The 26650-nt window shown below is 37.6% G+C and overlaps 3 protein-coding genes and 1 long non-coding RNA gene across 14 annotated transcripts in view; 2 read left to right on the top strand and 2 right to left on the bottom strand.

Annotated features, from left to right (window-relative positions):
- Positions 1-379: 379 nt before the first annotated feature.
- Positions 380-7143, top strand: LOC125000254. 3 transcript variants are annotated; one of them, XR_007111307.1, is made up of 3 exons: positions 388-617; positions 6314-6425; positions 6578-7143. It is a non-coding gene; the product is annotated as an uncharacterized LOC125000254 (long non-coding RNA). The 3 variants fall into 3 exon arrangements; XR_007111308.1 differs by having other exon boundaries at positions 380-628; positions 6314-7143; XR_007111305.1 differs by having other exon boundaries at positions 380-617; positions 6314-7143.
- Positions 7144-17420: 10277 nt separating this feature from the next.
- On the bottom strand, positions 17421-18947 carry LOC125003893 (retinal cone rhodopsin-sensitive cGMP 3',5'-cyclic phosphodiesterase subunit gamma-like). Of its 3 annotated transcripts, none has more exons than XM_047578139.1 (3): positions 18804-18947; positions 18131-18254; positions 17421-17991 (listed from the first exon to the last, which is right to left on the bottom strand). In XM_047578139.1, exons 2-3 carry the CDS (start codon positions 18238-18240, stop codon positions 17874-17876), a joined length of 228 nt encoding a protein of 75 aa, XP_047434095.1. In that variant the 5' UTR covers positions 18241-18254; positions 18804-18947; the 3' UTR covers positions 17421-17873. The 3 variants fall into 3 exon arrangements, with proteins under 3 accessions (XP_047434095.1, XP_047434097.1, XP_047434096.1); XM_047578141.1 differs by having other exon boundaries at positions 18131-18251; positions 18804-18933; XM_047578140.1 differs by having other exon boundaries at positions 18779-18904.
- A 1123-nt stretch (positions 18948-20070) lies between these two features.
- LOC125003894 (retinal cone rhodopsin-sensitive cGMP 3',5'-cyclic phosphodiesterase subunit gamma-like) lies at positions 20071-22612 on the top strand. The gene is made up of 3 exons (XM_047578142.1): positions 20071-20228; positions 21476-21595; positions 22150-22612. The coding sequence occupies exons 2-3, from the start codon at positions 21486-21488 to the stop codon at positions 22265-22267; spliced, it is 228 nt and encodes a 75-aa protein (XP_047434098.1). The 5' UTR covers positions 20071-20228; positions 21476-21485; the 3' UTR covers positions 22268-22612.
- A 507-nt stretch (positions 22613-23119) lies between these two features.
- rbfox2 (RNA binding fox-1 homolog 2) overlaps positions 23120-26650 on the bottom strand; it is a 70341-nt gene continuing 66810 nt past the window's right edge. For all 7 annotated transcript variants that reach the window (XR_007112284.1, XM_047578133.1, XM_047578134.1 and 4 more), the window contains one exon: positions 23120-26264. Coding sequence is in view for 6 of the 7 variants with exons in the window: in XM_047578133.1 (XP_047434089.1) it covers positions 26220-26264 (45 nt within the window). In the remaining variant the exon portion in view is untranslated. The remainder of the gene's footprint in view (positions 26265-26650) is intronic.

Here is a 26650-nt window from a genome sequence, read left to right on the forward strand (position 1 = left end):
TCCACAAGTGGTCCTTGGCTCTTGGACAACTCTTCTGATAATTCTTTGCACTCCTCTGTGCTTCGGCTTTCCGTGCCTTTTTCCACCTCCCTTTCTGCATGTGTTCAATACGTTTTCCCTCTGTTATTTTACATTATATATATATATATATATATATATATATATATATAATCTTAATTTCTGAAGTTATTTGTTTTGGTTTCTTTCTATGTATGGATTACTTGGGTTGTTACCAATGTAACCGGGTGGTATAATAGTTCTGAGATTAAATAGTTGAACAGATTATTTCAGTTATAAAGAAATAATAATGTTGTGCATTTTCAATATGTGGTGTAATCTTGCACTGTGGCCTCCAGGCGGCGATTGCAAATCAAGCCATTCCTGTCTCTGTCGCGGGCGAAACAGTTCCAGTTCCTTTTCTTTTTTTGGCATGCCAGCAGTTTGGTAGAGTTGGTTTGGGGTTGGTGCAACAGAATTCTCCGGGTAAGAGAGTAGCTAGTAGCGTTAAGTTTTGGAAACGAAAATGAGAGCCGCAGTGGCCGATACATTAACGAGTCTATTTGTCTCTGTGTAATGTTGCTGTGAAGTGTTTGGTGGCCGTCCGACAGCGTGCATCGGTATGTATAAGGTATGCTAACGGCGTTAGCCGATTGCTACCCTGCTTAAGCCTCTTGTTTTTATTTATTTATTTATTTTTATCTTGTTTAAGTTATTTATAATATATATAAAGAGTAGAGACGTCCCTCCCATGCAGTCAGCTCTAGGTTACGTGGCATTCTGTCTAAGTTTATTTTAATTCAATGTACTGTATTGACGTCATAATGATTTATGTAAGTGGGTGACTGATGTTTGTCTTTTTTATAATGAGTCCCAGTGCCGTATTTTCTTTTCTTTTTTTTTTTTGTGGATGTTTTCTTTATTTTTCAGTAAACAACACCTGTTTGGAAATTATATTTTATGAAATAAATGCACAAAAATTCACACACACACCTGTCCCCTAGTTTGTGTCCAGTTACTGATATTATGGCCGGTCACACCAACACCTGGTGAAAATTTAATGTCAATAGCACCTTTAGAAATATGTTTACTATGCAAAATTGTGATGTGCTCAGTACTTATTTTACCTGCTGTATAAAAGCAAAGCGGTAAAACTGGGAATTAGGGTAACCATCACTTACAGTGACACTGTTGTGCTGGCTATTGTGACCTATTGTATGACAACTTGAAATGAGAAATGCTTGTAATTTTGCATACACTGTCCATAAATCCATCCATCCATCCATCCATCCATCCATACGTTTATCTATCTTCCAGTTAAGGAGTTATGACTTATGTGAGACTCACACACATGTCACAGCTGCCATGACACTTGAAGAATGAGCAGGCAACCATTCTTAGATAAAAAGTGAAAGAAAAGCTTCCTACAAGCTTATTTTGTTGCAGCATGGCTATACAGTTATGTTTGAGATCACAGCTGATTATTTGCATACCACGAAAAAAAATGTGTGTGTGTGTGTGTGTATATATATATATATATACACATATATGTATGTATGTGTGTGTGTGTGTATATATGTATATATATACATATATATATATGTATATATATGTATATATATACATATATATGTATATATATGTATATATATACATATATATATGTATATATGTATATATATATATGTATATATATATATGTGTATATATGTATATATATGTATATATATATATACATATACATATATATATGTATATATATGTATATATATATATACATATACATACATATATATATATATATACATATACATATATACATACATATATATATGTGATATAGTTCGACAAGGTTTGGTTCATTTTCTTGACATATACAGTATATATACAGTACTACTATACCACGCCATATTTCACTATGAACCAGCTAATTTAAAATGTACATTGTCTGTTTTAGTTTAGATCACCATAAGCGCCCATGTTTTCTGCACTTAAGATTTTTTTTTCTCATTTGTGCAGAAATAATCTCCAACTTTGGAGATTTGAGAAATTGCCAAGAAATGTCTTCTTTTCAACTATAATGTCCTTCAATTCATGTTGCTGCTTGAACACTAAATCTTTTTAGCTGCATCATAAAAAGACAACAAACAACATTTTACCATCATGAAGTAAATACAGAGCTGACACATAGCCTTGGCAGTTAACTTGGTGTTTATAACATTCCTGAAACAAAAACATGACATGGACTGCCAGAAAAAGGAAGCTGGAAAAGACAAGAAGGACTTCAGTAAATACAGCATTTTTGACTACTTGTGGCCTGGTGTTAAGTGTTAAACAGTCTCAAAGAGAACACAGTTAATTACAGGACTAGTGGCTCATATAGTTGGTGCTTCAAATAAACATTTCAAAAGTAATGATTACAGCACACATAGTGGCAGAAATTAAACAAATTTTTTGTGCTGGCTATGGCGACCTGTTTTATGACAACTTGAAATGGGAAATGCTTGTAATTTTGCATACTCTGTCTGTCTGTCTGTCTGTCTGTCTGCAGAAGGTATTCAGAATAATAAGGATTGAAAAGGATTAAAACCAAACCTTTTAAAATTGATACTACAGTTTAATTGGTCACTTTGTTATACAATACTTTGAAAATGGTTTACACACTAACAGAACAAAAACAATCTTGTTTTCATGCAGCTCATGGAGAACTTGTCACCGTGGTTTACTTTGTCTCAATCTCTTCTGGATCTTCATGTTATCCCAGACTGATTCCATGAAGATCAAGGCTTTGTGGGAGCTGTATTATTTGTTGCTGGACCTATTCTATTCTATTCTATTCTATTCTATTCTATTCTATTCTATTCTATTCTATTCTATTCTATTCTATTCTATTCTATATCTGTCGCTTCAGACATAGCGAATACTGTAGTGGTAAGGTCAGTGATGTAATGGATCACTGGTATCTAGAACATGACCAGTTTAAGATGCCGCTATTTATTGGTCTTTGAAAAAGCCTTTGTGCGTGTCTTATCTTCAGCAACTCAGTTGCTGCTGAGCTTCTTCTGACACTTGGTAGCTCACTGATGCAACTCGCAGGGGATTATCTGAACGCTTGTTAAGCACCTGAAGCTCCTCTAAGATAAAGCATTTGGAACTAGACAGCTGATTTCAGATTTCAAGAGAGTAGCTGAGAGAACAACAACAGACTGAAGACAAAAACAACTCATGGCATCACCTCATAAAAAAGACGGCTGCATTGTATTATTTAAAATGCTTTAAATATAAAATAATAGGATTTGATATTTGATGATATTTGCTCAGTTAGAGGGTATGGAACTCCCAGGTAATCGTACCAGTAAGGTGATGGCAACCTGCACTCAGAAACTGTTTTTTGTTTGTTGTTTTTTTTTTTTTTTCATTTTGCGTTGCCCCTGATCTGGTTTGTGGAACTACTTTTCCATTGGGTATTAGAACGATATCCATTTCTGGATTCGTTTGTTGTTTTAGTTTTTTTTTTGTTTATTTGTGCAGCAGTGTGGCTAGAGCATTTTGCTCAGGGTACACCTCCATGGCTGTCTAGGTAGGTCACCAGCTTGCTGGTTGCCTGGCCGAGTCATTGGGCTTTTGTGTTTAAATCTCCCACCACCAATATTGCATATTGCATGGTGGATGTTGTGCTGAGCTCAACAACAACAACAACACCAACAAAAAGCGAAAGTTGTGTCAAGTGACATGGGAGCTGTGGAGGTTCAGGGCAGATAACATTTGTGGAGTGTTGTGATTTTCGTAATGTTTGGTCACCAGTCAGTGTGGTACAGTTTTTTGGTAATGCCTATGTAGAGGAATTTGTGAATGGTCTCAGTGTAGACCAATTGGAGGCCTTCACTAAGGATCATTTCATAAAAATAGCAGAGCATTATAGCATTAAAATCCCTAGTCAGGGGTGTAAGGACCACATTTTCAGGTTAATTGAGGAAGGGTTGGTTCAGTTGAGGGTTTTGGTTGCTGGGGTTAGGTACGAAGTGGATAAAGAGGATTCAGTTTCTCCCCAGGTTACTTTCTCTGACCAGCCTGTGAAAAATGTGCAGCCTGTATCTGGGTAGGTTTGACGTTTTATCAGCAAAAGGAGTTGCTCATTTTGCAGCATAAGCATGAGTTGGAGCTTGAGGAATGGACTCTGGAACGAGAGCGTACAATTCAGAACAAGCTGTTGAAATTGAGAATTTGAAATTAGAACACTACAAGTTGGAGTTGATCGAGAAGAACCTTGATCCCTCAGCAGTTACACAAGGAGATACTGGTGGGAGTAGTTCCTCATGTTTTGATGTTTCCAGTTGCTTACGGTTGCTTCCAAAGTTTTCAGAGAAGGATCCATATAAATTTTTCTTGCTTTTTGAAAGGTTGGCAAAAAACAGGAAATGGAGTGATTCTGAGCAGACTTTGCTGCTGTAATGTGTGATAAATGGGAAGGCCCAGGAAACTATTTCTGCTTTGTGTATAGCAGATAGTGAAAATTTTCCAAAGATAAAAACTGCAGTGCTAAAAGCATATGAAGTTGAACCTGAGGCTTATCGACAGAAGTTCAGAAGTGCAAAAAAATATCACAAACAGGGGTCGAGTTTGCACGTGAGCTGTGCACTCTCATGACATGGTAGCGGGTTATTTGGGAGTTAAGAAGCGTATGATAAAATCTTCCGCTACTTTTACTGGCCTTGCTTGAAAAAAAACATTTCAGCGTACAACAAAACCTGTCACACTTGTTAGCTCATAAGAAAATTGAATAAGTCAATTTAAACCTGCTCCGTTGCATCCCATACCAGCAGTTGGTCAGCCTTTTGAGCATTTGCAGATTGACTGTGTGGGCCCACTGCCCAAGTCTAAAACTGGTATCATATATCTTTTCACTGTCATGTGTCAGATTACCAGATATCCTGCTGCCTATCCTCTGTGAAATATTACCACGAAGTCTATCATGAAAGCATTAACCCAGTTAATTTCCCAAATGTCATCCAAAGTGATCAGGGAACAAATTTTACATCTGGCCTGTTTGCAAAGATTTTGAAGAAACTTTCTATCACCCATGTTAAATCCACTGCTTATCATCCAGAAATCCAGGGAGCTATTGAGAGATTCCATCGGACACTTAAGTCACTTTTGCGCTCTTACTGTGCTGAGCTGGGTTGTGATTGGGAGGAGGGTTTGCTCTCCTACAAAGTTGACAGATTATGTTGATGGGTTTAAAAGACGTTTGTGTGAGGCAGGCAAATTGGCCAAAACAAATTCAGACAATTCTCAAGAAAAAATTAAGAGGTTGTATGATCGCTGAGCTGAAGTGTATATGTTAAGTCCAGGTGATCAGGTTCTAGCACTCCTTACAGTAGTGGGTTCTCCTTTTCAGGCAAAGTTTTCAGGCCCCTACTCTGTTCTCTGTTCTCTGTTCTCTGACCGGAGAAGGTCCACTCAATTATGTCATGTGAACATGCTAAAACCTTATTTTCTTCGTTACACTACAGAACAGACCGAAGGAGAAATGAAGCCGTTGGCTCCCGCGACTTCTTTGGGTGAGAAGGTGATGAGGAGCCAGTCCATACTAAGCAAACCAGACCAGACATTTAGACCATGCACAGATTTTCATAAAGTGAATAATGTCATCAAGCCAGACTCTTTTCCACTACCTTGTATCGAGGATTGTGTTGATCAGGTGGGCTCAGCTAAATTTGTAAGCAGGTTTGATCTTTTGAAGGGTTACTGGCAGGTGCCTCTATCCAAACTTGCTGGAGATATTGCAGCATTCATAACACCTTCAGGCCTTTCCTCCTACACTCTCATGCCATTTGGGCTGCAAAACACACCAGCAACCTTTCAACGGTTGATGAATAAGGTAGTGGCATGGTTGGAGGGATGTGCAGCGTATTTGGATGAAGTTGTAATATATAGTAATACCTGGGAGCTGCATGGACTCCGCATTAGAGCTTTGTTTAAGCGTCTCGCTTGGGACAACCTCACTGTCAATGTAGCTAAATGCAAATTTGCCCAAGGGACAGTCATATATTTGGTGAAGATTGTTGGCCAGGGACAGATACACCCAGCAAGCAAAGCAAAAGTTCTGGCTATTGATCACTTTCCACTGCCAATCACTGAGACGGAACTTATGCGCTTTCTCTGTATGGTTGGGTACTACCACGGGTTTTGCCAGAATTTTTCTACAGTAGTGGCCCCTCTTACTAACATGTTAACTTCGAAGGTCAGGTATGATTGGTTCCCTCAGTGTCAACATTGTTGAAGTGTCTGATCTCCTCTGCTCCTGTTTTGGCAGCTCCCCGACTTGATGTGCCATTTCAGTAACAACTAGATGCCAGCAATTTTGGGGCTGGAGCTGTACTCCTGCAGACGGGTACGGATAGCATTGATCACCCTGTGAGTTTCAAGTAAGTTTGAGTTGAATTATTCCATTGTGGAGAAAGAGGCCTTGGCTCTTATTTGGGCAGTGAAACATTTTGAGGTCTATGTTAGTGGTGGAGGAAAGCCACTTGTTGTTTACACTGACCATAACCCCCTGTTGTTCTTAAATTCGTTATAGAATCCTAATCGGTGCCTTATGTGGAGGTGTCTGTTTCTTCAGCTGTTCAACCTAGACATTCACCATATCATGGGTCTGATAATGTTTTGGCTGATGCTCTATTGTATGCACTACCTCTTTAAAGTCTGTCTTAAATGATACATTTTTAGGTAAAAAAGCGCCTTTACCATTTACCATTTACTTGGTTTGGTTTGATGCGTTGAGCTGTGTTCAGTTATATAAATAATAAATATTAATAATGAAATATTAATTTTATATTACAGTATGAATCCAGACATAGCGTTTGTCTAGATGTTGAAATGAGGTTGTTAGTAGTTTAAGTTAGACTGTAATGTAAATTAAGATCGAGGAACCAGAATGTGAATATTCATAATAATATTTCGTACTCGTACACATTCTGAACATAAATTATTTTACATGTCTATTTGTCTGTGTAAAATTCAGGTGATCCAGATCAGATGTTCTACATGAGATGAACTATCAGGACCTCTCATCTGGACAGAGAACACTTTGAAAGTCATTACTACAATCACCAATTTTTATTAAAGCCCAGATGTGAAATTTTACCTATAACTTGTCACATAACTAATATTTTTTTTATTATTAAACGCATTCATCCCTAAATCATAAGTATATTTAATATATTATATTTTTTGCAATTCCGCATGGGCTTCATCGCTCAGCCCCGGAGGTTGCCTCCCGGTGCCGCAAGACTTTAGTGCCGCTTACAGAACACCATCACCACCGTCACGTGAGTAAGCGTATTGCGTCACTTCCCGATTCTGCACCACTGCTGTATGTGCTTGCACTGTTTAAGCTCCGTTAAAATGGTGGAACTCGTGTTTTGAGTTTATCCAACCACCTGTCCTCTGTAGAACCTTTTTAATCTCACATTTCTTTTCAGTTTAATCAGCTTTAGTGTATTAAGCAGTTAACTATGGCCACTTTCTCGCCCTCTGCTTCTCCTTCTCTCTCCTGCTCGTCATGCCACGTTTTACTACTCCTCTACCTCCTTTAGAGGTAATGGTACCTGTAACAAATGTAGTTTATTTGTAGCTTTGGAGGCGAGGCTCTCTGAATTGGAAGCACGGCTCCGCACCATGCAAAACCCTATAGCTAGCCAGCGCCCTGTAGCCGATGCGGGCCGACCAAGCGCTTTAGGATAGCTCCTGCTAGCTGTCCCCCTGCAGCTCCCTGGCAGCTGGGAAACCAGGGCAGCTGGGTGGTGGTACGAAGGAAGCATAGTCTTACCCGGCCCACGGAGCACCACCAACCGCCTCACATTTCTAACAGATTTTCCCCACTCGGCGACACACCCACTGAGAAACCAACTCTGGTAATTGGTGACTCTATTTTGAGGAACATGAAGTTAGAGAAACCAGCAACCATAGTTAGATGCATTCCAGGGGCCAGAGCGGGTGACAACAAATCTTACCTGAAACTGCTGGCTACTAGTGTTGGGTCATTCACGGATGATTCCTTCGAAAGAACAAATCTTTTGAGTGAACGAACTGTATCGAATCATTTTATGAACTGATTCGTTCTTTTCTCAGTTCAGTAGAACAGAGCTTAACTGCGAACGCGTGGCCCGTGCGTGCATTCTCTGACTCGTGATTCTTCGCGAAACTTCGGACGATGACGCAGTTAACCGGCAGATAGTGCAGGGGGACGGTGCATGTATGGTGTGAAGGCGGGGGAGGGTTCAATCATTCCTTTGTTTGACATTTGTCGTGTTTGTTTAGTTTTTTGTTTAGAAAGTTATTTAGATATTTGTTTTGTTTTTATATTTTAGGCTATTTATTTTCTTTTTTATTGCATATTTAAGCCTATTTAAGTTTATGTTGTCCTCTTATATTTTTAATGCAGATTCCATATCTTTAATTTTTTATTTCATTTTCTTGTAATTGATATATTTGTTTTTTTGCACTAAACTGAACAAGGTCTATTTTTATTTTTGATTGTTAAAATGTGTTAATATGTTAAAATAGTAGCATAGTGTTTAATAGTTAATAGTGTTTGTTTATTATTTTGCTTTATATTTATTTTCCACTTTTATAATTGTTTGTATTAATTTCAGTGGAATAAAGCATAGACAGTCACAAAGGCTGTAGGCCTACTTTGTTTATTTGAGAGGCTGTAAACGCATCTCTTAGTGTTGGGTCTTAAGCCTATATTGCAGCAAATGGAGGAATGTAGTCACTGATTGAGGAGAGTGATCCAGTCAGTCACTACTGATCTACTGATTCGCGTTGCGTCACTGACTTGAGTCAGTTTGCGAACAGATCACTTACTGATTTGTTCGCCAAGTGAACCACCAGTACATGAACGGATGACCTACTGATTCGTTTACCAAGTGAACCACCAGTACGTGAACGGATGACCTACTGATTCGTTTACCAAGTGAACCACCAGTACGTGAACGGATGACCTACTGATTTGTTCGCCAAGTGAACCAGCACGCTGCAGGTCGTGAGTCAGCCTCTGTGTCATTGCTGACCATTGGTGCCGACACAGAGGCTGACATGCCAGAAGCCCCGACGGTTGAAAGAGCTTTCTGGACCAAACAACTTTGGGGAATGGAACACACATTGTAATTTAAATTTTACTGACTGATTCAATGAATGAATCAATTGAACAAATCATTTTAATGAACTGATTTGAGTGATTCGGCACAGTAAAAAGAATGGGTGGTTTCCCATCACTACTGGCTAAGGCTAAGGCTAAGTATGTTACAATTGTTATGTCGGCAGTAATGACCAACGGTTACGCCAATCGGAGGTCACTAAACTGAATGTTGAATCGGTGTGTAACTTTGCTAAAACTATGTCGGACTCCGTAGTTTTCTCTGGTCCCCTGCCCAATCTGACCAGTGACGATATGTATAGTCGCATGTCGTCATTCCACCGCTGGTTATCTAGGTGGTGTCCAGCCAACAATGTGGCCTACGTTGATAATTGGAACTCTTTCTGAGCAAAGCCTGGTCTGATTAGACGAGATGGAGTTCACCCCACCTTAGCGGGTGCTTCTCTTATTCCAAGGAATTTGGCCGATTTTATTAACCCCCAAAACCATGACAACCCAGAGTTCAGCCTAGGTGGCAGAGTTGCAGACTTACACGCCTCTGTGCTGCTTCTCTACTACTGTCTCACACCAATAACTCCCCAAACTCCATAGGTGTGCTGTCTGCTCCCAGATTTTTAAAATGGAAAAATAACAATAGAGGAGTTATTCATAGAAACCTTATACAAATCAATACAAATTCACTAGTACAACAACAATAAGAAAATTAAATGTGGTCTTTTAAATGTCAGATCTCTCTCATCTAAACCTCTTCTAGTGACTGATCTGATAACTGATCATCAGATTGATCTATTTAGTTTGACTGAAACGTGGCTGCAGGATGATGAATATGTCAGTTTAAATGAGTCCATGCCACCCAGTTATAGTAACTATCACATTCCTCGAGGCACAGGCCAATCAGGAGGAGTGGCAGCAATCTTCCACTTTGATTTATGTATTAATCCTAGACCTAAGCAAAGCTTTAATTCGTTTGAAAGCCTTACTCTTAGTCTTGCTGAAATTGTAAAGACATTTCGTTATGGTAGACACTTATCTGATGATGCTATTACCTGATATAAGGAATTAATCACTTCAGTATTTACCTCAGTGCCTTATGTTAGTGATGTGGATGTCAGCAACCACAATTTAACTCCAACACAAATGGATTATTTTGTTGACAGCACGACAACATCACTTAGCTCAACTCTAAATCTAGTTGCTCCTCTGAAAAAGAAGGTGATAAATCGAAGGAGGGTAGCTCCATGGTATAATTCACAGTTGCGTAGTTCAAAGCAGGCAGTTCAAAAGCTGGAAAGAATTTGGCATTCCACTAATTCTGAAGAAGCTCACATAGCCTGGAAAGATAGTTTAAACTTATAAAAAAAAAACTCTCCGTAAGATTAGAACAGCATATTATTCTTCATTAATATAAGAAAACAAGAACAACCCCAGATTTCTTTTCAGCACTGTAGCCAGGCTGACAAAGAGTCACAGCTCTGTTGAGCCATCTATTCCTTCGGCCCTCAGCAGTAATGACTTCATGAGCTTCTTTACTGATAAAATTGTTGGCATTAGAGATAAAATTCATAGCGTCCTTCCAGCTGTCAAAGATGTAAGTACAGTGGCATTAGAAACCTCTGAAGGACCTAGTCAGTATTTGGATTCTTCCTTTCTAATTGGTCTTCCTGAGCTCACTTCAGTTATTACAGCATCTAAACCATCAACTTGTCTTGTAGACCCCATCCTGACTAAATTGCTCAAGGAGGTTTTTCCATTAATTAATACCTCCATATTAAATCAGATAAACTTATCTTCATTAGCAGGATATGTGCCCCAGTCTTTTAAAACTGCTGTAATTAAACCATTACTTAAAAAACCCACTCTTGACCGAGATGTTTTAGCCAATTATAGGCCAATTTCCAACCTTCCTTTTATCTCTAAAGTTTTAGAAAGGGTTGTTGCCAATCAGTCGGTCAATCATTTAGACAGGAATGGTTTGTTTGAAGAGTTTCAGTCAGATTTTAGAGTTCATAATAGTACAGAAACAGCTCTGGTTAAAGTTACCAATGATCTCCTCCTCCGCACCTCTTCCTCAGAAGGACGGTAGTGTTGGTCACGGGTCTCATGATATTGTCCAGCACAAGCATTCGCCGAGTGTCAACAATGTCACAACCAAATTCCGAGCCGACTGACATTTTTGCTGCACGTACAAATACAAGATGGCGATAGTGCCTTCATGACGTCAGTCAAGGTTCTATGCAGCGCCATTGCACATATACACGCAGCCAGGGGGCAGAAAGTGGGACATTTCTTATTTGTTTACCAGTGGAGTCAGCAGAGAAAGAAAATGACAAGGAGCTGCTGTGCTGTAAACTCCTCGAATCAGCAAAAGGATGGATGGAAACTGTTTAATATCCCGAGGGGATCTCATTCTTTTGCCAAGAGAAGAAGGTGATTGTGGCTCCAGGCCACAGGATGAATGTGAATAAAGCAGGGTCTTGACAAATGTATTTGAATGCCTTAAGATCTTCCATTCAGTACGTTTACATGCAGAGCTTAATCGAGCTATGCTCGAAATTCAACTTTCTGACTACAGTCTGGTGCAGGTAAGATGCGCTATCCCTCAGATGGTTCTTCTACCGGCTCTGTTCATCTTCTGTGGGTGAGATTTAACCCGAAGTGGATCGGGTTTTGTTTGTGGGCAGGGCGTTAACCAGTATGTTATTTTAAGCATGCAATTGATATGGTTTGATCAGAAATTGTCGTTTTGACCACATTAGCAAACGAACTATTTAAAGAACAAGTTTTGCAACAATGAATACAACACATGCTGTTGCAATTATCAAGTAAAATGTAATTGACAAGTTAATTTGTAATACTTATACCACTGCTACCTTTATTTTTTAATGAAATACAACAAGAAAGTGTCAGACACTCTGCGTGAAGTAAAAAAAAAAAAACTGGTTAGAGCCAGCCAACGGTTAATAAAAAAAAAAAGAAAAGAAAAAAATCTCCGACAGGCAGAGACGCAACGCGGGTCGCATTAATCTGCACCACGTCCAAACGAACCTACGTTTACCAGAACTCCACTGGTTGATAAGTAAGTACAAACTGGAGTAAAAACAAACTTGAAGCTGAAGAAACTCTAAACATTAATGGACAAGACTGTGAACCCGAGAGACAGAGAGCTGTCGTGTGTCTGAGTGAGCAGAGCGGGACACAGCAACACAAGTGTACGTGTGTCGGGGAGGGGTGCGGCGCGGCGCCTATCACAGAACACAGACACAGTCAGATAACCAATGAGAATTTTCATTCAATCCGAGCACAGATATTGACTCGTATTACTCGTATAATACTCATACTCGGCAAAAGTGTACCGGATACTCGTATTCGGCTCAACTCTAGTGTTTACATGCACTTAAGTTCTCCTGTTATAGTCCGATTAAGGCAATAATTCATCTTTTTCACGTGCATGTAAACGCACTGAGTGTAATTGCTGAGTGAATTAGGAAATGTATAGATGTAATGATTATCACATGAGAGGGAATAGTTTTAAAATAACATTTAGGCTTTGATTTTATTAAAACACTTGATATGTAAATATTGCATTGAATTTATTCCTGCAGGGAAAAAAAAGGAAATTACTGGTGTATTATTATGTAAATTCAGTGTGCGAAATAACGAGCTGTCAAACCTATAGTGTTAACCCTCTATGGTACGTTGTTGCCCTCAGGCAACATACCCATTTTCAATCTGCTAAATCTCCACAATGCATCCCTTTGAATGATGGAATACTTTAAAAAAGAGGGAAAACCATAGGGAACCAATCACAATGCTTTAATTTGACACATGACTTTCAGGAGACCATCTTGGAACCCTTTTTTGCAGACTAATTCAAAGGAAACAGCTTTGCCATTTTGCACCACAGAAATCGTCTGAAAACATAATTTCCTGGCCCTTTTCCATCTGGAAAAAAATATATTCACACACAAACTTTAATTTTTGATAGTTCCATGCAATTTATTTGCTAATTAAATAATGGAAACATGTTAAAATGCAACTGTTGCCCTGAGGCAACAATGTACCATAATGGTAAATTGCATATGTTGCCTTGAGGCAACAGTGAACCATTATGGAATCACGATGGCAGCATGAGACTGTGTGAGTATTGTGTGTTTAGGTATCATGTTCAAAAGCATGCCATTCATCATCATTTTATTTTGATTTGTACAATTTAACAAAGATAAATTTGATGTTGGCTGCAGTAGGTTCAGGCTATTACTGTACTCTGTAGACCACAGTCTACTATTGTACTGAACTTTGGCTGCCTTAATTGCTTATACATATTTGCCTCCATTTACAGAATGAATTCAGCCTCATTCTAGCCTCTTTGAAGAAGAAGAGGGTAGAAATCGCACTTCTAATGGTTATGATCTTTGTTTGAATACTTTCTTTAAAGTATTATGCTTTGACTCTTCAAAACATTCATTTCAATTTGTTGTTCCACAAGAGTACAATATTGCCTACAGCCATCGTTCAGACAACAAACCCTTCAAAAGAGTTCCTTTTCTAATGTTTTCAAATTTACAATGGTATATATTGTAACCTGTTGATGCTTTTAAATATTTTATACATGTTTAGGACATAAATGATGTTCAAATTGAACAAAAAGTCTCTTTCATTTTTTACCGTTATGGTACAATGTTGCCTACAGGCAACAAAGCCCAAAAACTTCCAAAAAATAAAAAAATTTAAAAAATTCTTTAGATTATGTTTATTTAGTCTATTTTAAGACAAAGAAACACTCCAAACATTTTTTTCCTAACTGGCATCATAATGCGTACCATAGAGGGTTAAACTATATTCACAGTGACATTGGTGTCTTTTTTTTATTTTTTAATGTTGGCAGACGGTAAAGTAGGCTCGCCATAAACATTTTTACTTTGAATTTGTTAGTATTCACTAACATTACGACCCTGCTCCTAATATTGAAAACATCCAGAACAACCTTCACAACCTTTACCGGGTTATTGAGTGAAAGTCACAGATATTTTAGCAAGTGTTTTTCTCATTTGTGATGCAATGAAAGACAAAGCGACTTTTCAATTAAATGACATTTTATTGCAATTGTGTCAGGGAGAACTTACAAACAATACGGCATCTACATCTACATTGATACCAGCTTTTGCCCCCTGGTTGTTTGTACACAAGAAACCCGTCTGTATTCAGGGATTCAATATATTCAAAGATTAATTTTCTGAATGGCATTCCGTACACACACACACACACACATATATATATATATACTTATAAATAATGGTCAGATTGTTTTCAGATGGTCAGCAATGTTGTGGCAGAGTGGCCTGGCTCAGCCATGCTTTAAATTTAAGTTAAATTGTGACTGCAGTGGCAGAGATATTTTTGTGTTATTTTATACTGATTTGGCCTATTGTGCTATATACTGTGTATACACAGGCCTGCAATTTGTCTGTTCAATTGTTTGGATTTGTCCTGCATTTATTTGAGTGTGCAGACATACAGGGTGTATTATATACAGACCTTTGTGAATGTGTATTTATTCTCGTGTTGTATAATATGCTTTGATTCTGTGCTTTCTGTCTTGTAGAACACTGTAAAGTTTTGAAAGGAGCTGATGGTTTACTTGCTTTGATTTATCCTTATTCAATAAAGGAACATCATGTTACTCTTTGACATGCATTTATATTTCTATGTTCAAAAGTAAAACTTAAACACACCAACTGGCGGGCGACAAAAACTTTGAGTTAAAAGTATCATGAAGACAAAAAGAACTAAGAAGAGATCTGAGCCAGGACAAAACTGGACTCTAAAAGGATGTGAGCAAGAAGTTAACAAAACTTAACTAAGAGAGACAGATAACTAAACAAAAATGGAATAACAAAAAGAGAAAAGAGAACTGGAGGAGAACTGAGGCTAAAATAGAACTGGAGGAGTGTATTTTTTATATAGTCTATTGGAAACTAAACTATCTACTGTTTGCAAAAACCATCTAAAATGATTGCAATTAATGATCACAAATGTTTAAATAATGACAGTGGGTCTAGTCTAATAGATCCTGGAACCTAGCCTGGTCTGGAGCAGGCTAGCTCCACAGAATAAACCTCCATGGTAACTTCATGGAGCTTGTAACTTGTCATAACATATCCCATTTTCCCCATCCCGCTTTTGTGCAACAGGATCAGGGATAAATTCATCCAGGATAACCAACATATCCCAGCTTAATCATTTATCTTGGTTTTGTGCAATGAACCCCTGGTACCGACAGTGACCACTATCACTGGTGCTTGCGCCCCTTGGTGGTATGGAGCTGTATAGCTACGGAGGCACACAGGTCTCCATGCACATTTGCAAATCGCTGCATGCATTTGTGAATGCTTTCAAAAATGCTGTGTTGTGCAGGGCTAATAGTTTATTTTCGTCAATTAACAAAATGCAGTGATTAAGGAGAGGAGAAATTTAAATCAAATGCAAGTGCAAGAACCCCTCTTTGCTTTCAAGACAGAACCAATTCTTCTAGTCACACTTGCACACAGTATTTGAAAGAACTCAGCTGGTAGTTTGTTCCATACATCTTGGAGAGGTAACCACAGATCTTCTGTGGATGTAAGCTTCCTCAAACCCTTCTGTCTCTTCATGTAATCCCAAACACACTCAATGATGTTGAGATCAGGGCTCTGTCGAGGTCATGCCATCATTTCCTGGACTTCTTGTTCTTCTTTACTCTGAAGATAGTTCTTAATGACCTTGGCGGTATGTTTGGGGTCTTGCTGCAGAATAAATGTGGGGCCAATCACACACCTCCCTGATGGTAGTGCATGATGGACAGGTATCTGCCTGTATTTCTCAGCATTGAGGACAACATTAATCCTAACCTAATCTCCAACTCCATTTACCAAAATGAGAGGTCAGTGTTATTCTTTTATTTACTTTTGTATCATGTTAATGTTTATGTTTATTTCTCCCCTGACCCACCAGAAGGGGTCACTTCGTTGCACAGTCCATAACGGACAGGACTATTTTTGTTTCCTCTGCAGATTTCTGAGACCATAAAACAAAGCTTTTAAGCACATTCCAAAGTTACAAAGTTTCGTAACAAAGACACAACCTGGAGAGTTGATTATCAGAGGCTGGTCAGCCTCAGTCCATAGATCTCCTTTAGTCCTGAGTTCTCCTCCAGTTCTCTTTTAGCCTCAGTTCTCCTCCAGTTCTCTTTTCTCTTTTTGTTATTCCGTTTTTGTTTAGTTATCTGTCTCTCTTAGTTAAGTTTTGTTAACTTCTTGCTCACATCTTTTTAGAGTCCAGTTTTGTCCTTGCTCAGATCTCTTCTTAGTTCTTTTTGTCTTCGTGATACTTTTAACTCAAAATTTTTGTCGCCCGCCAGTTGGCGTGTTTAAGTTTTACTTTTGAATTATTCTCGCCACATTTAACGCACAACTTTTTCAAAGTACAACCTGAATTTTATTTTAACTGTCAAGACAGTCACGCATTAATAATATTTTTGAAGATCATTGATCCATCATTAACAACCAATTTTTAACACACAGCATCAGGGCAACTTCACAGTAATCCACTTTTGTCTACATAACGCTGAGGAAGACCAGCCGTAACCGACTCTGAGGTCCAGATCTGCATGACTGTCCAATTTGCTCTTAATGCTTTGGTACCGCTGGGTTTCTCCGTCGATACCGCTGTGGAAGATCGAGCCCACTTTGTTCGGAGTGGCATCCAAGGAGTTTCCATAAGCAGACCATCACCGTCATATTTGGGTAGAGTTGATGATTGTGTTATAACTAAAGAAACCTTAAACAAATCTGAATAATTCATTTAAGAAATTAGGTTCCGTTTGCTTCCTCATTTTCGTTCATACATCTCACTTTTGTTTAACTCATTAATTAATTAATCATTTTCTTTATTATTCACTATTCACCTTTGTAAATAAATCACATATTTCACTTAAGTTGTTGTCAGAAGGTCCTTGTGAGCTGGAAACAGATGATCCCTGTCCTGAGAGCTGATGCCTCAGATATGATGAGATTGATAATTTACTAATAATTAATATTGATCGAATATTAATTGATTAATTCTTACAGTGTACAGCATACTCTGTAGGTGGTGCCCCCCATTGACGAGTGCAGTTATTACACTTAAATGTTTAATAACTTATTTCCCCTACACTTTCCAGTGGTTTTAGTGCTGTGGTTGATTAGTGTAGTTTTCTGAATAAATCACACAGCACAAATACAGATGTCCTATGGAAAATATTTATTGCATTTATGCAATTCTTCCTCTCAAAATCAGAAAATATAATTATTCTTATTCACAGAAGACTGATGTAAATGATAGATATTCACACAAAAATAAAGATTTATAATTGATTTAGTACATCTTTGCATGTGCAGAAGATCAAGGGAAACATGAAAGCCAATAACAGGTGTCAAATTGTCTTTAATAATCCCAACATATATGATAGATTCCAATCCCCCCTGCCCCCAGCACTGACACTGGTTACAGAGGAAAATGAGAAGCTAGAGAAAAAATGTTGGAACGGATGATAGAGGATTGGTGAAAAACTAGGGGACACCAAGGGAAAATAAAGTGCTCTAAATCACAAAATACTGTATAGCATACAGATCATAGATTAGGAACTATTTTATAAGTGGTGGATTAGGAATGTGGACAAAGATCAAGGAAGAAAGAACTAAAGAATTCCATATTTTGCCAGGTCGCTGAGCTCCATGTCCCCAAAGGCTTCCCATGGGCAAACAACTGTGATGTCTGTGCCGAGACCCTCCATGCCAGGAATGTCATCTCCAAATCTGAATGATAGAGAATTTTTTTTTTTGATGATTACAACACATGATCAATGGATTTTTATCCGAGGGACTAACTGTAGGCCTAAAGTAATAATAATAATAATAAAAAATGTATATAAATATCTTAAGAGAACCATCTCACCCCTTCTGGCCTGGTTTAGGGGCCTTGCTCTTGAAAGTACGAGCGGCCCTCTGCTTGAATTTTGGAGGTGCCTTCCTCTCGGCGGGAGCTGCAACGGCTATGTCTGCCATTTTGAATGAAGCTACTGAAAAAATAAAATCATATATATTTAACAGGATGTTAAATATATATGATTTAACATCATATTTTATTACATTATTAGAATGTAATAATTTTTTTCTTAATCTCCTTTAATGTCTCATTTTACATGAGACATGAGACATTACGAAAGTGAAGATCAAACTGAGATATTAACTTGCCTTACTTTCTTTGCTTCATCAATTAATTATATCCCCTTTAATACAAGCACCATTTCTGTAAATTTAGTGCACACTGTAAATAAATAACATCTTCAACTGTATTTCCAACTCGTCATCACACTCAAACAACCAGCCTGATCACCAAATAAAAATGCAGCCAAAATCTCCTTTACTGTTGAAGTCAGTTCAGTTCAATTCGAATCAATTTAGCACCATTTCAGTCATAATACTTGAGAAAACTACAAAGTCATCACTCCTTTTCTTCTTTAGGAAATGCTTTGAGCAAAAGCACAAAGGAATTTGAGGCAATGCATGTTATCAAAGTAGTAAAAGATTAAACTCCCCATACCAGAAATGTTGCATTCATAATTTACCTGTTGATCAAAGTCCCAAAGTAGTTTTCTGTTGCTGCCTGAAGAGTCTGTTGACTTCTCACTTGTGTCGATGCTCTCTCAGTGTGACGGCCCCCTTTTTAAACTCCTCTGAGCTGCTAATCCACTCAGATGTTCTGTCATTCTTTCTGGTGCCAACACTCTTATGTCCTATGGCCTGTGTGCCAGCTCAGACACAAATAGATGCGATAAAGGAGGCCGAGATTTAAAAACAACGTGCACTTTGAGTAAGATATGCCAGTCAACGTGCCAGTTGAAGTGAATTGTAGAGGTATCACTTATTGGCAGTAGTGAGTGACAGTAATCGTAAGGACTGATGAACTGAGGCCTACAGAAATCTGCTGTTAACCATCATAGTCCACCATATACAGTATCCATTTGTACAAGCAGTGTCTGTGTCATGAAGTATTATAGGGATCACTTTTGTTTCCACTAGTCATCTGCATCATGCTCTTATTATTTCATTTTATGGGTCTTTATTGATTCCGGTTAGAGTGTTGTTATAGAATATTCGATAATATATTCTAATAATAGAATATTATTAACTTAAGATAAAAAACTTAAGAAATCAAATTTACTTTCAATGTATTTGTAAACAAGCATGTGCCCTGAAATGGCACGAGGAACTGGAGCATGTGATGTAAGAGCAGATGCTGCCTGAACTCTTGTCAGGTGATCAATCACATGTTGACAAGAAAGAACACTTAACCCTTCATCTTTTAATTCCTCATTGCACAAGCTGAGGTCAAAGAGCTAGAGAATACTGAAGTCCCATGTAAAATAAAACATTTCAGGGTCTGAAGGTGGCAAAACATCCCACTTGATCTTAAAATATTCACGTTATATTATTTGACTGACTTAAAGGAAACCTTTTTCAAAGATTCCAGTCCCATCAATAGCCATTTTAAGCTTGTGACAAGCTTGAAAAATACTTTTTAGACCTCAAATTAAAATTTTCTGAAAAATAATCATTGTAAAAGTCATGAATTTACCTCATGCGTCAAAGTTCAATTCTGATCTGCATCTTTGTGGTTGGATAACGACTGAATGAATTTATTATTTCATTTTAAAAATGCATCAGTTCAGAAAGAGTATTGCATTCGGAATCAGAATCAGGTCCCAAAATAATTCATGTTATTGAGTAATTCAAAGTTAGTGTTTCTCCTGGAGCATCCTTATATAAGGTGTTTAGGTCTTTGCATGGCACAAGGTATTATGGCTGACTTCTGAGCCCCTACTTAAAGCTAATACCCGAGAGGGTGTGGTTTAAAAATAAGAAAGCTACAGGAAACATGTCAGTGGGATTATAGGGCGTATATATAAGAACACAGCCAGTCAAAGAGCAGAAGAACACAAACTAACCACAGAAAAATCTGAGAGGAGGCAACCGGGCTACTGCAAAAACAGGTAAAATCTAACGCTGACCATCACTCATCTGAGAACATCGCCTGACTCCCACTTCTGTAATAAGGATTAAGGTTAGAGGTTAAAGAAAGAAAGCGCTGAGTAAGCATGACTTTCTCGGATGCAGACCATTTTTGTCTTCCATTTCGTTAACTTTATATTTTGTGGTGATGTGAATCTTTACCTTACATCACATTTAATGTCTTCTTTACTTCCTCATATGGTATTCAATATATATTTTGAATACCAAATACTTGCTTTTTTAACTAATGGAGACTTCTGGCAGTCACTTGTTTTATTCTACGTGTTGAAGACATATTTTTATTGTTGTGCTTTTATTGTGTTTTCACTAATTGCAAAATTGACGTGATATACTGACAGTATATGAAATAGACATAGTAAGCTACAGTAAAGGTTATTAAAATGTTTACTGGAAGAAGAGGTAATATAGTGAGTGTAACACATAAAAGTCATCAGCATTGTCAAAACTAATGTTAAAAATGTTGAAACCTTAAATAACAAAAAGGCAAACAAGTATTTTGTGCTGGAAATTAACAATTGGTCTATATCTTATTTCTAATTAGTTAACTTAAATTCTTCTGTGTAACATCATAATGTAAAAATGGATTTTTATTGCATCCACATAAATGAGCAGTTGTGGCATGGATTTTCTTGAAATAGATCTTTTCATCACAAGAGGCAATCAAGGCCAATAAAATGTGTAAAAAGAATTTCGAATGAGGAAAAAGAGTAATCCTCAGCATCTTTCATCAGAAAAAAAATACATTTGTGTGGGAAATTCATTCATTTCATGCTCAAAGAATCCAACAGTCAGGTCAAGTGAAATTTCTGGTCAAATCCACTGAGCTGTTTGCTGAGCTTTCCTGTAAGATACCATGCAGTCTACTGAGGTTGGAAATTTTCAGATTAAAGCGGATTGAAAATTAGTCAGATACATTAAGGGTATTGACTTCAGTTCAACTGTGGAGTTAGGTGATATCCTTGTCTCAAAACATGCAGTCTGTACTTTGGTCAAGAGTTACCTCAAAAGCTACTGTCTAATTCAGATAAAGCTGTTTGTGTAATGGGGTTTTAAGGAGCTATGACAGTTTTGTAATCTGACCTAATCTGGGAATGTTATGTCATTGACGTACTGAGCAGTGCAGTCTTAGAGGAGGATTAGGGGAAGGAGGAGGAGGAAGGGCCTTAAAACATCAAGATTAATTAGCTATATATTCTTAACCTTTCAGAGCATAAAAGATGGCAGACGCAGCTGTTGCAGCACCCGCCGACAAGAAGGCACCGCCGAAATTCAAGCAGAGGGCAACTCGTACTTTCAAGAGCAAAGCCCCTAAACCAGGCCAGAAGGGGTAAGATGGGCTTTAATGCCAGCCAGTGCTGGAAACTAACTATGCACTATTATTCTTTCCCTGAGTAGTTCCAATTCCTCTTACCTTACAGTTGGACTCCGCTGCATTTCATTTAGAATCATTTTAATTCACTGCATTTGCCTGATAGTTGCAGCAAATTTCCATATTATGATTTTACATTTATCTTGGCCCTTCAGCCCCCGACATATAGCTGTACAGTTGTAGCTGGAATAGATCAGCTGTGTGAGATTACCTGCAGAAACTTCTTGGACAGTTGTGATTAAACATTCCAGAACCAATGACCAATACAAGTAATCAAAAAAACTTAGAAACAGCAAAGACTAGAACTAGTTTAGACTAGACTAGTTTAAAAACAATTATAAGGGCAGTACTTTTACTTCTGAATTACTTCCCAGTTATTCTATTTTAATACTGATACTTTTGAATGCAAGGATTTTACTTCTAATAGATTCTTTACTTGAATAAAAAATACTGTACACTACCCAGGTAAATAATCTTAAGGTCTCATCACAATCTGTTGTTGCTTTATTTAGATTTGGAGATGACATCCCTGGCATGGAGGGTCTTGGCACAGATATCACAGTTGTTTGCCCATGGGAGGCCTTCGGGGACATGGAACTCAGCGACCTGGCAAAATATGGAATTCTCTAGAAACCTCCCATGTCTTCAGCACAACTATTTTTACCTCCCTGCAATAATTTTCTTGCTCCCATTTTGCCCACCTCACCCTGTTCTCCATCACCTCCCAAAATATCTGACCTGATGTGTGTTGTTGTATTAGGGCCATGTCTTTGCACAAAAAATGTATCACCAAGGATCATCCAAGAATGGCAAATGTGAATTTGATTTTAAAAGATTATTTATTTATATATGCTTCACTGGGATATCTATTCTTTGGACAACAACTTTTATTTTCTTTATGCACACTTTGCACTCGGCATGTGAACTGGTTTGATCACTGACATTAAACCTCATTTCTTCCACTTTTACCCACCACCATCTCCTCAGACTGACTATTCCTTCTTAATGTACAGATCTTTATGTATTATCTATTTTTATACATAATTAATGTAAAATTGTGCACACTATCAATATAGGAGTGGGAGTCACAGTTGAGCAGAACTGCTAATAAATATTTTCCCCAGAAAATGCATCTTTTTGAGCACACATAGTATTCAGTACTTTCTCTTGAGGTTGTCTAATAATGAATAACCTACGCCTGTAGCTAGTTCAGGCTTTGTCTACAAAGGAAGCCTGGTGAAGTCAATGATGAGATTTTTTCCTCTGGACTATCACAGGTTTTCACTCGGTAACGTCTCCTCAGCGATTTTATAGGACCTTCTCGGTCATACCTTAAGATTTACTATAGTACAAAAAGCCTTTAAATATTTCCCAGCTGTTGGGTGGATTGGCATCAATTTAGTTAAAGAAAGATTCCTGGTGTCTGTTCTGTCATCCGAGCAGTGTTGACCAACAACATTTGCAAAGAATCTGAAAGCTCGATCACAGATTTTATATAAAACATTTTATATGGACATTCAATAACAAAAAAACATAAAGGCAGTCAAGGGAGATACAGACATGACAGAGGGAAAGAACAGTTCATTGAGAAACCATGGCAACTATGAAGAAGATGACCACATAGTTTACCATAATACAGTGTCAACAAAACCAGGACAGGAAAGTTAAGCTGCCACATGGTAGTTGTGCAGCATTTTTTTTTTCTGTCAGCAGGCTTTTTTGCCAAACAGCACTGTGCTCTTTGTTGTAATGACTAGCCTCAAACCGCTAGCTGCCTGTCATGGAGTTTAGTGGTGAAGAAGAATGCAGCTGGGTTCTGCTGCTCAGGAGTCAAATATGAAAAGACACAAGATTCATGCAACAAAAATAAAAAATTAAAAAATCAAATAAATAAATAAAAAAAAAATAAAATAAAATAAAATAAAAATAAATTAATAAAAAAATGTTTGTTTTACTTAACAAGTGTTGCACATGCTGGTTTGTCCATGCCCTCAGTGGCTCCAAAAGTCTATCTTTGTGTATTTTGGACTTCACAAATTGGGAACCAGAACATGCTGGGGATTGTTAGCATCTTTGGCTAGTGCCATTTTTCTTTTCTTGTCTTTATTGTCCAGAGCACTTTCTATATTAACATGGAGATAATATAGGAGAAAAAATGAAATGTTTAATGCCGTGAGAAAAAGATCACCATATAAAAACTAACAAAATAAACATGTAATTGACCTGTATGTTTCTATAAGCCTAAGAATTGGAAAACAAAAAGCTAGGTTTGAAATAATTTTTTTGTTTTGTTTTTTAAACTGTCCCATTCTGCACACAAATTAGATCAGACCCCACATTGACATTTTGTTTTTCACCATGTAGAAATATTAACCTGTGTACATTTCAGTGATAACACTTTTTATTGGATACCTTCAAATAAACCGGGAGCAACCACATTGGCTAAGCTGATGGACTAAATCATGAAATGTATGGAATTTCCTTTCAAAACAAAACAAGAATACTATCAAACAGTTGTCTTTAACCAAAGTGCTAGAGGCTTATATTCTTTCATTCCAATTGTCTTAGTCACCTGCAAAATATGGACATGAACAGAAAATAATTCAGCTGTTACTGTAAAGCTTGAAACATAATTAAATTTCATGCGGGCAGATCAATCCAAATCAAACAATAATAAAACCAACCTGGACTGACTGATATTTTAACTAAAGGACATGAGTTTGGTAACGTTACATGCTTACATACCATACCTGGTTTGCTCTGAGAACTTAAATACAAAGCAAAAGCCCAAACTTGAAATGTATCTTACACTTTACTGAAAAAGGAACATCACTTATAAAACAGCAGATGAAATAAAGGAAATAAAGACACCTATTTGATTATGATAACATCAATAATAAACATAATATATCTATACATACAGCTGAGGAATGTGCTTTCTACAAGTCTTTGGAACAAAAACAAAAGCCAAAAAAGCCACATTTTGGAATTATTGAATACAATGGTATAGAAATATGCACAATAGTAAGGTGATTTGCATTTAAATATTTACTATTACCTTACTATTAAATCTCTCTATTGCTCTGTAATCTTGAGCACAACTAAACTGAAGTGTGTTTTAGGAAGACTCATCCAATGGACTCTGTAAAAGAAGTATGAGGGCAAAAAACAAATAGACCTCTACATTAAAGACCCAGTGTGTAGGATTTAGGTCGATATGAGCAGATATGGAATATAGTGTTCCTAAGTGTGATTTTACTAGTTTATAACTACCTGTAACAATGAAGCACTGTGTTTTCGTTAGTTTAAAGTGAGCCCTTCACATCTACAGCGGAAGTGAGTCCTCTTCAACGAGGTCCAACGTGTCTATGGTCGGTTGTCCACCATGTTTGGAAAATGATGGTTATTCAATGGGTTGCAGTCTGCAACCTCAATAAATTCTACACACTGGTTCTCAATCAAAAAACAAATACTTGAACCCCACGGTTGTGATTTTGTTTGGGTGTAAACTTGACAAAACAGAATGTTTTAATGTAGTGTGTCACTTTTTGACGTGTTGAGTGATGATTGCAGACATAATGTAGTGAAATCCTGTGAAGCTATAACTGTGTCACATAACTGAAAATTTGCAATATAAACCGTAATTGTAACCCCATTAACCCCAAGGTTCACTGTTGAATCTACATGTTCTAGTCAAACAAAATAATGGTTTATTAACAATAATAATAATAATAATGATAATAATTTGGTAACTTTTTTTCTCTAAACTAATTTCTTTGCATATCATAACAATTTTAAGTTTAAAGGTTCACCATTTTCACATACTAAGAAATCTTGAGGTAAGGAACAGCTCTAATAACCTCCCTCCTTCAGCTTTCGGACGTGATTTCTGTAGCATTATAAACTGTCACATCATATCTCCATGCTGCCATGTTCAGTGTCCTTCTGCTGCAGGAATGGAAATCCTGTCATCACTATTTGCCCGTGTTAGGGAGGAATTATAAAATCTGTCAGTGGGTATTTTATCATTTTAGGTGACTCGTCATTCTGGTTTGAAATATTTCAGGTGTTCTTTCGGTGCACCTTCTTTCTTCCTACTACCCTGATATTTTGTGGACACTGGGATATCTTGTCTCTTTTTCCTTAAATGCAGAGTGCAAGCAGGCCACTCCACACTCAACTATTTCCCAATTATGACAGCCAGCTGTTCAAATGTCAGTTATCCATATACAGCCTTTGGAAGAACATTGAGCTCCATCCAAAATCTTGTGCTGCTGAGTGGGAAGTAGGAAGTGGGGACTATAATACAGCCGTGCAATAGGGAAGGTGGCAATTTTAAGTCTCTTTTTTTCCCTCTTTTAAAATGTATAGGCCATCCTTCAGTCTTTAATACAGCATTCCTTTATTTCTGTAGTAGTGTATATAAGAAAACGTGGGGCTGCTCTTGGGTGGGGTCTGAAATATCTTTGTTGTGGTCAACTCCACACTTTAAAACTGCGTGCAGTCCACCTCCACGGCAACAGAGGGAGCTCTTTCAGAGTATTTCAATTGAAGAGAGGAGCTCCTGGGAAACAACGTGACTTTAATAAGGGGCAAATCTGCTGTAGCCTCCCCTGTACAGTGTTGCCTGGAAAACAAAAGAACAAAACAAACAATCAGGTATAGCATATATACACACACACACATATACAGCAGGTAAAATAAGTAGTGAACACATCACAATTTTTCATAGTAAACATATTTCTAAAGGTGCTATTGACATGAAATTCACCAGCTGTTGGTAACAACCCAAGCAATCCATACATAGAAAGAAACCAAAACAAATAAGGTCAGAAAATAAGTTATGTATAATAATGTGAAATGACACGGAAAACATATTGAACACGCTTACTGATATTCATTTAATACTTTGTACAAAAGCCTTTGTTGGTAATGACAGCTTCAAGATGCCTCCTGTATGGAGAAACTAGTTGTATGCATTGCTCAGGTGTGATTTTGGCCCATTCTTCCACA

The sequence above is a fragment of the Mugil cephalus genome, chromosome 2 (genome assembly GCF_022458985.1).
Source record: "Mugil cephalus isolate CIBA_MC_2020 chromosome 2, CIBA_Mcephalus_1.1, whole genome shotgun sequence".
Lineage (NCBI taxonomy): Eukaryota > Metazoa > Chordata > Actinopteri > Mugiliformes > Mugilidae > Mugil > Mugil cephalus.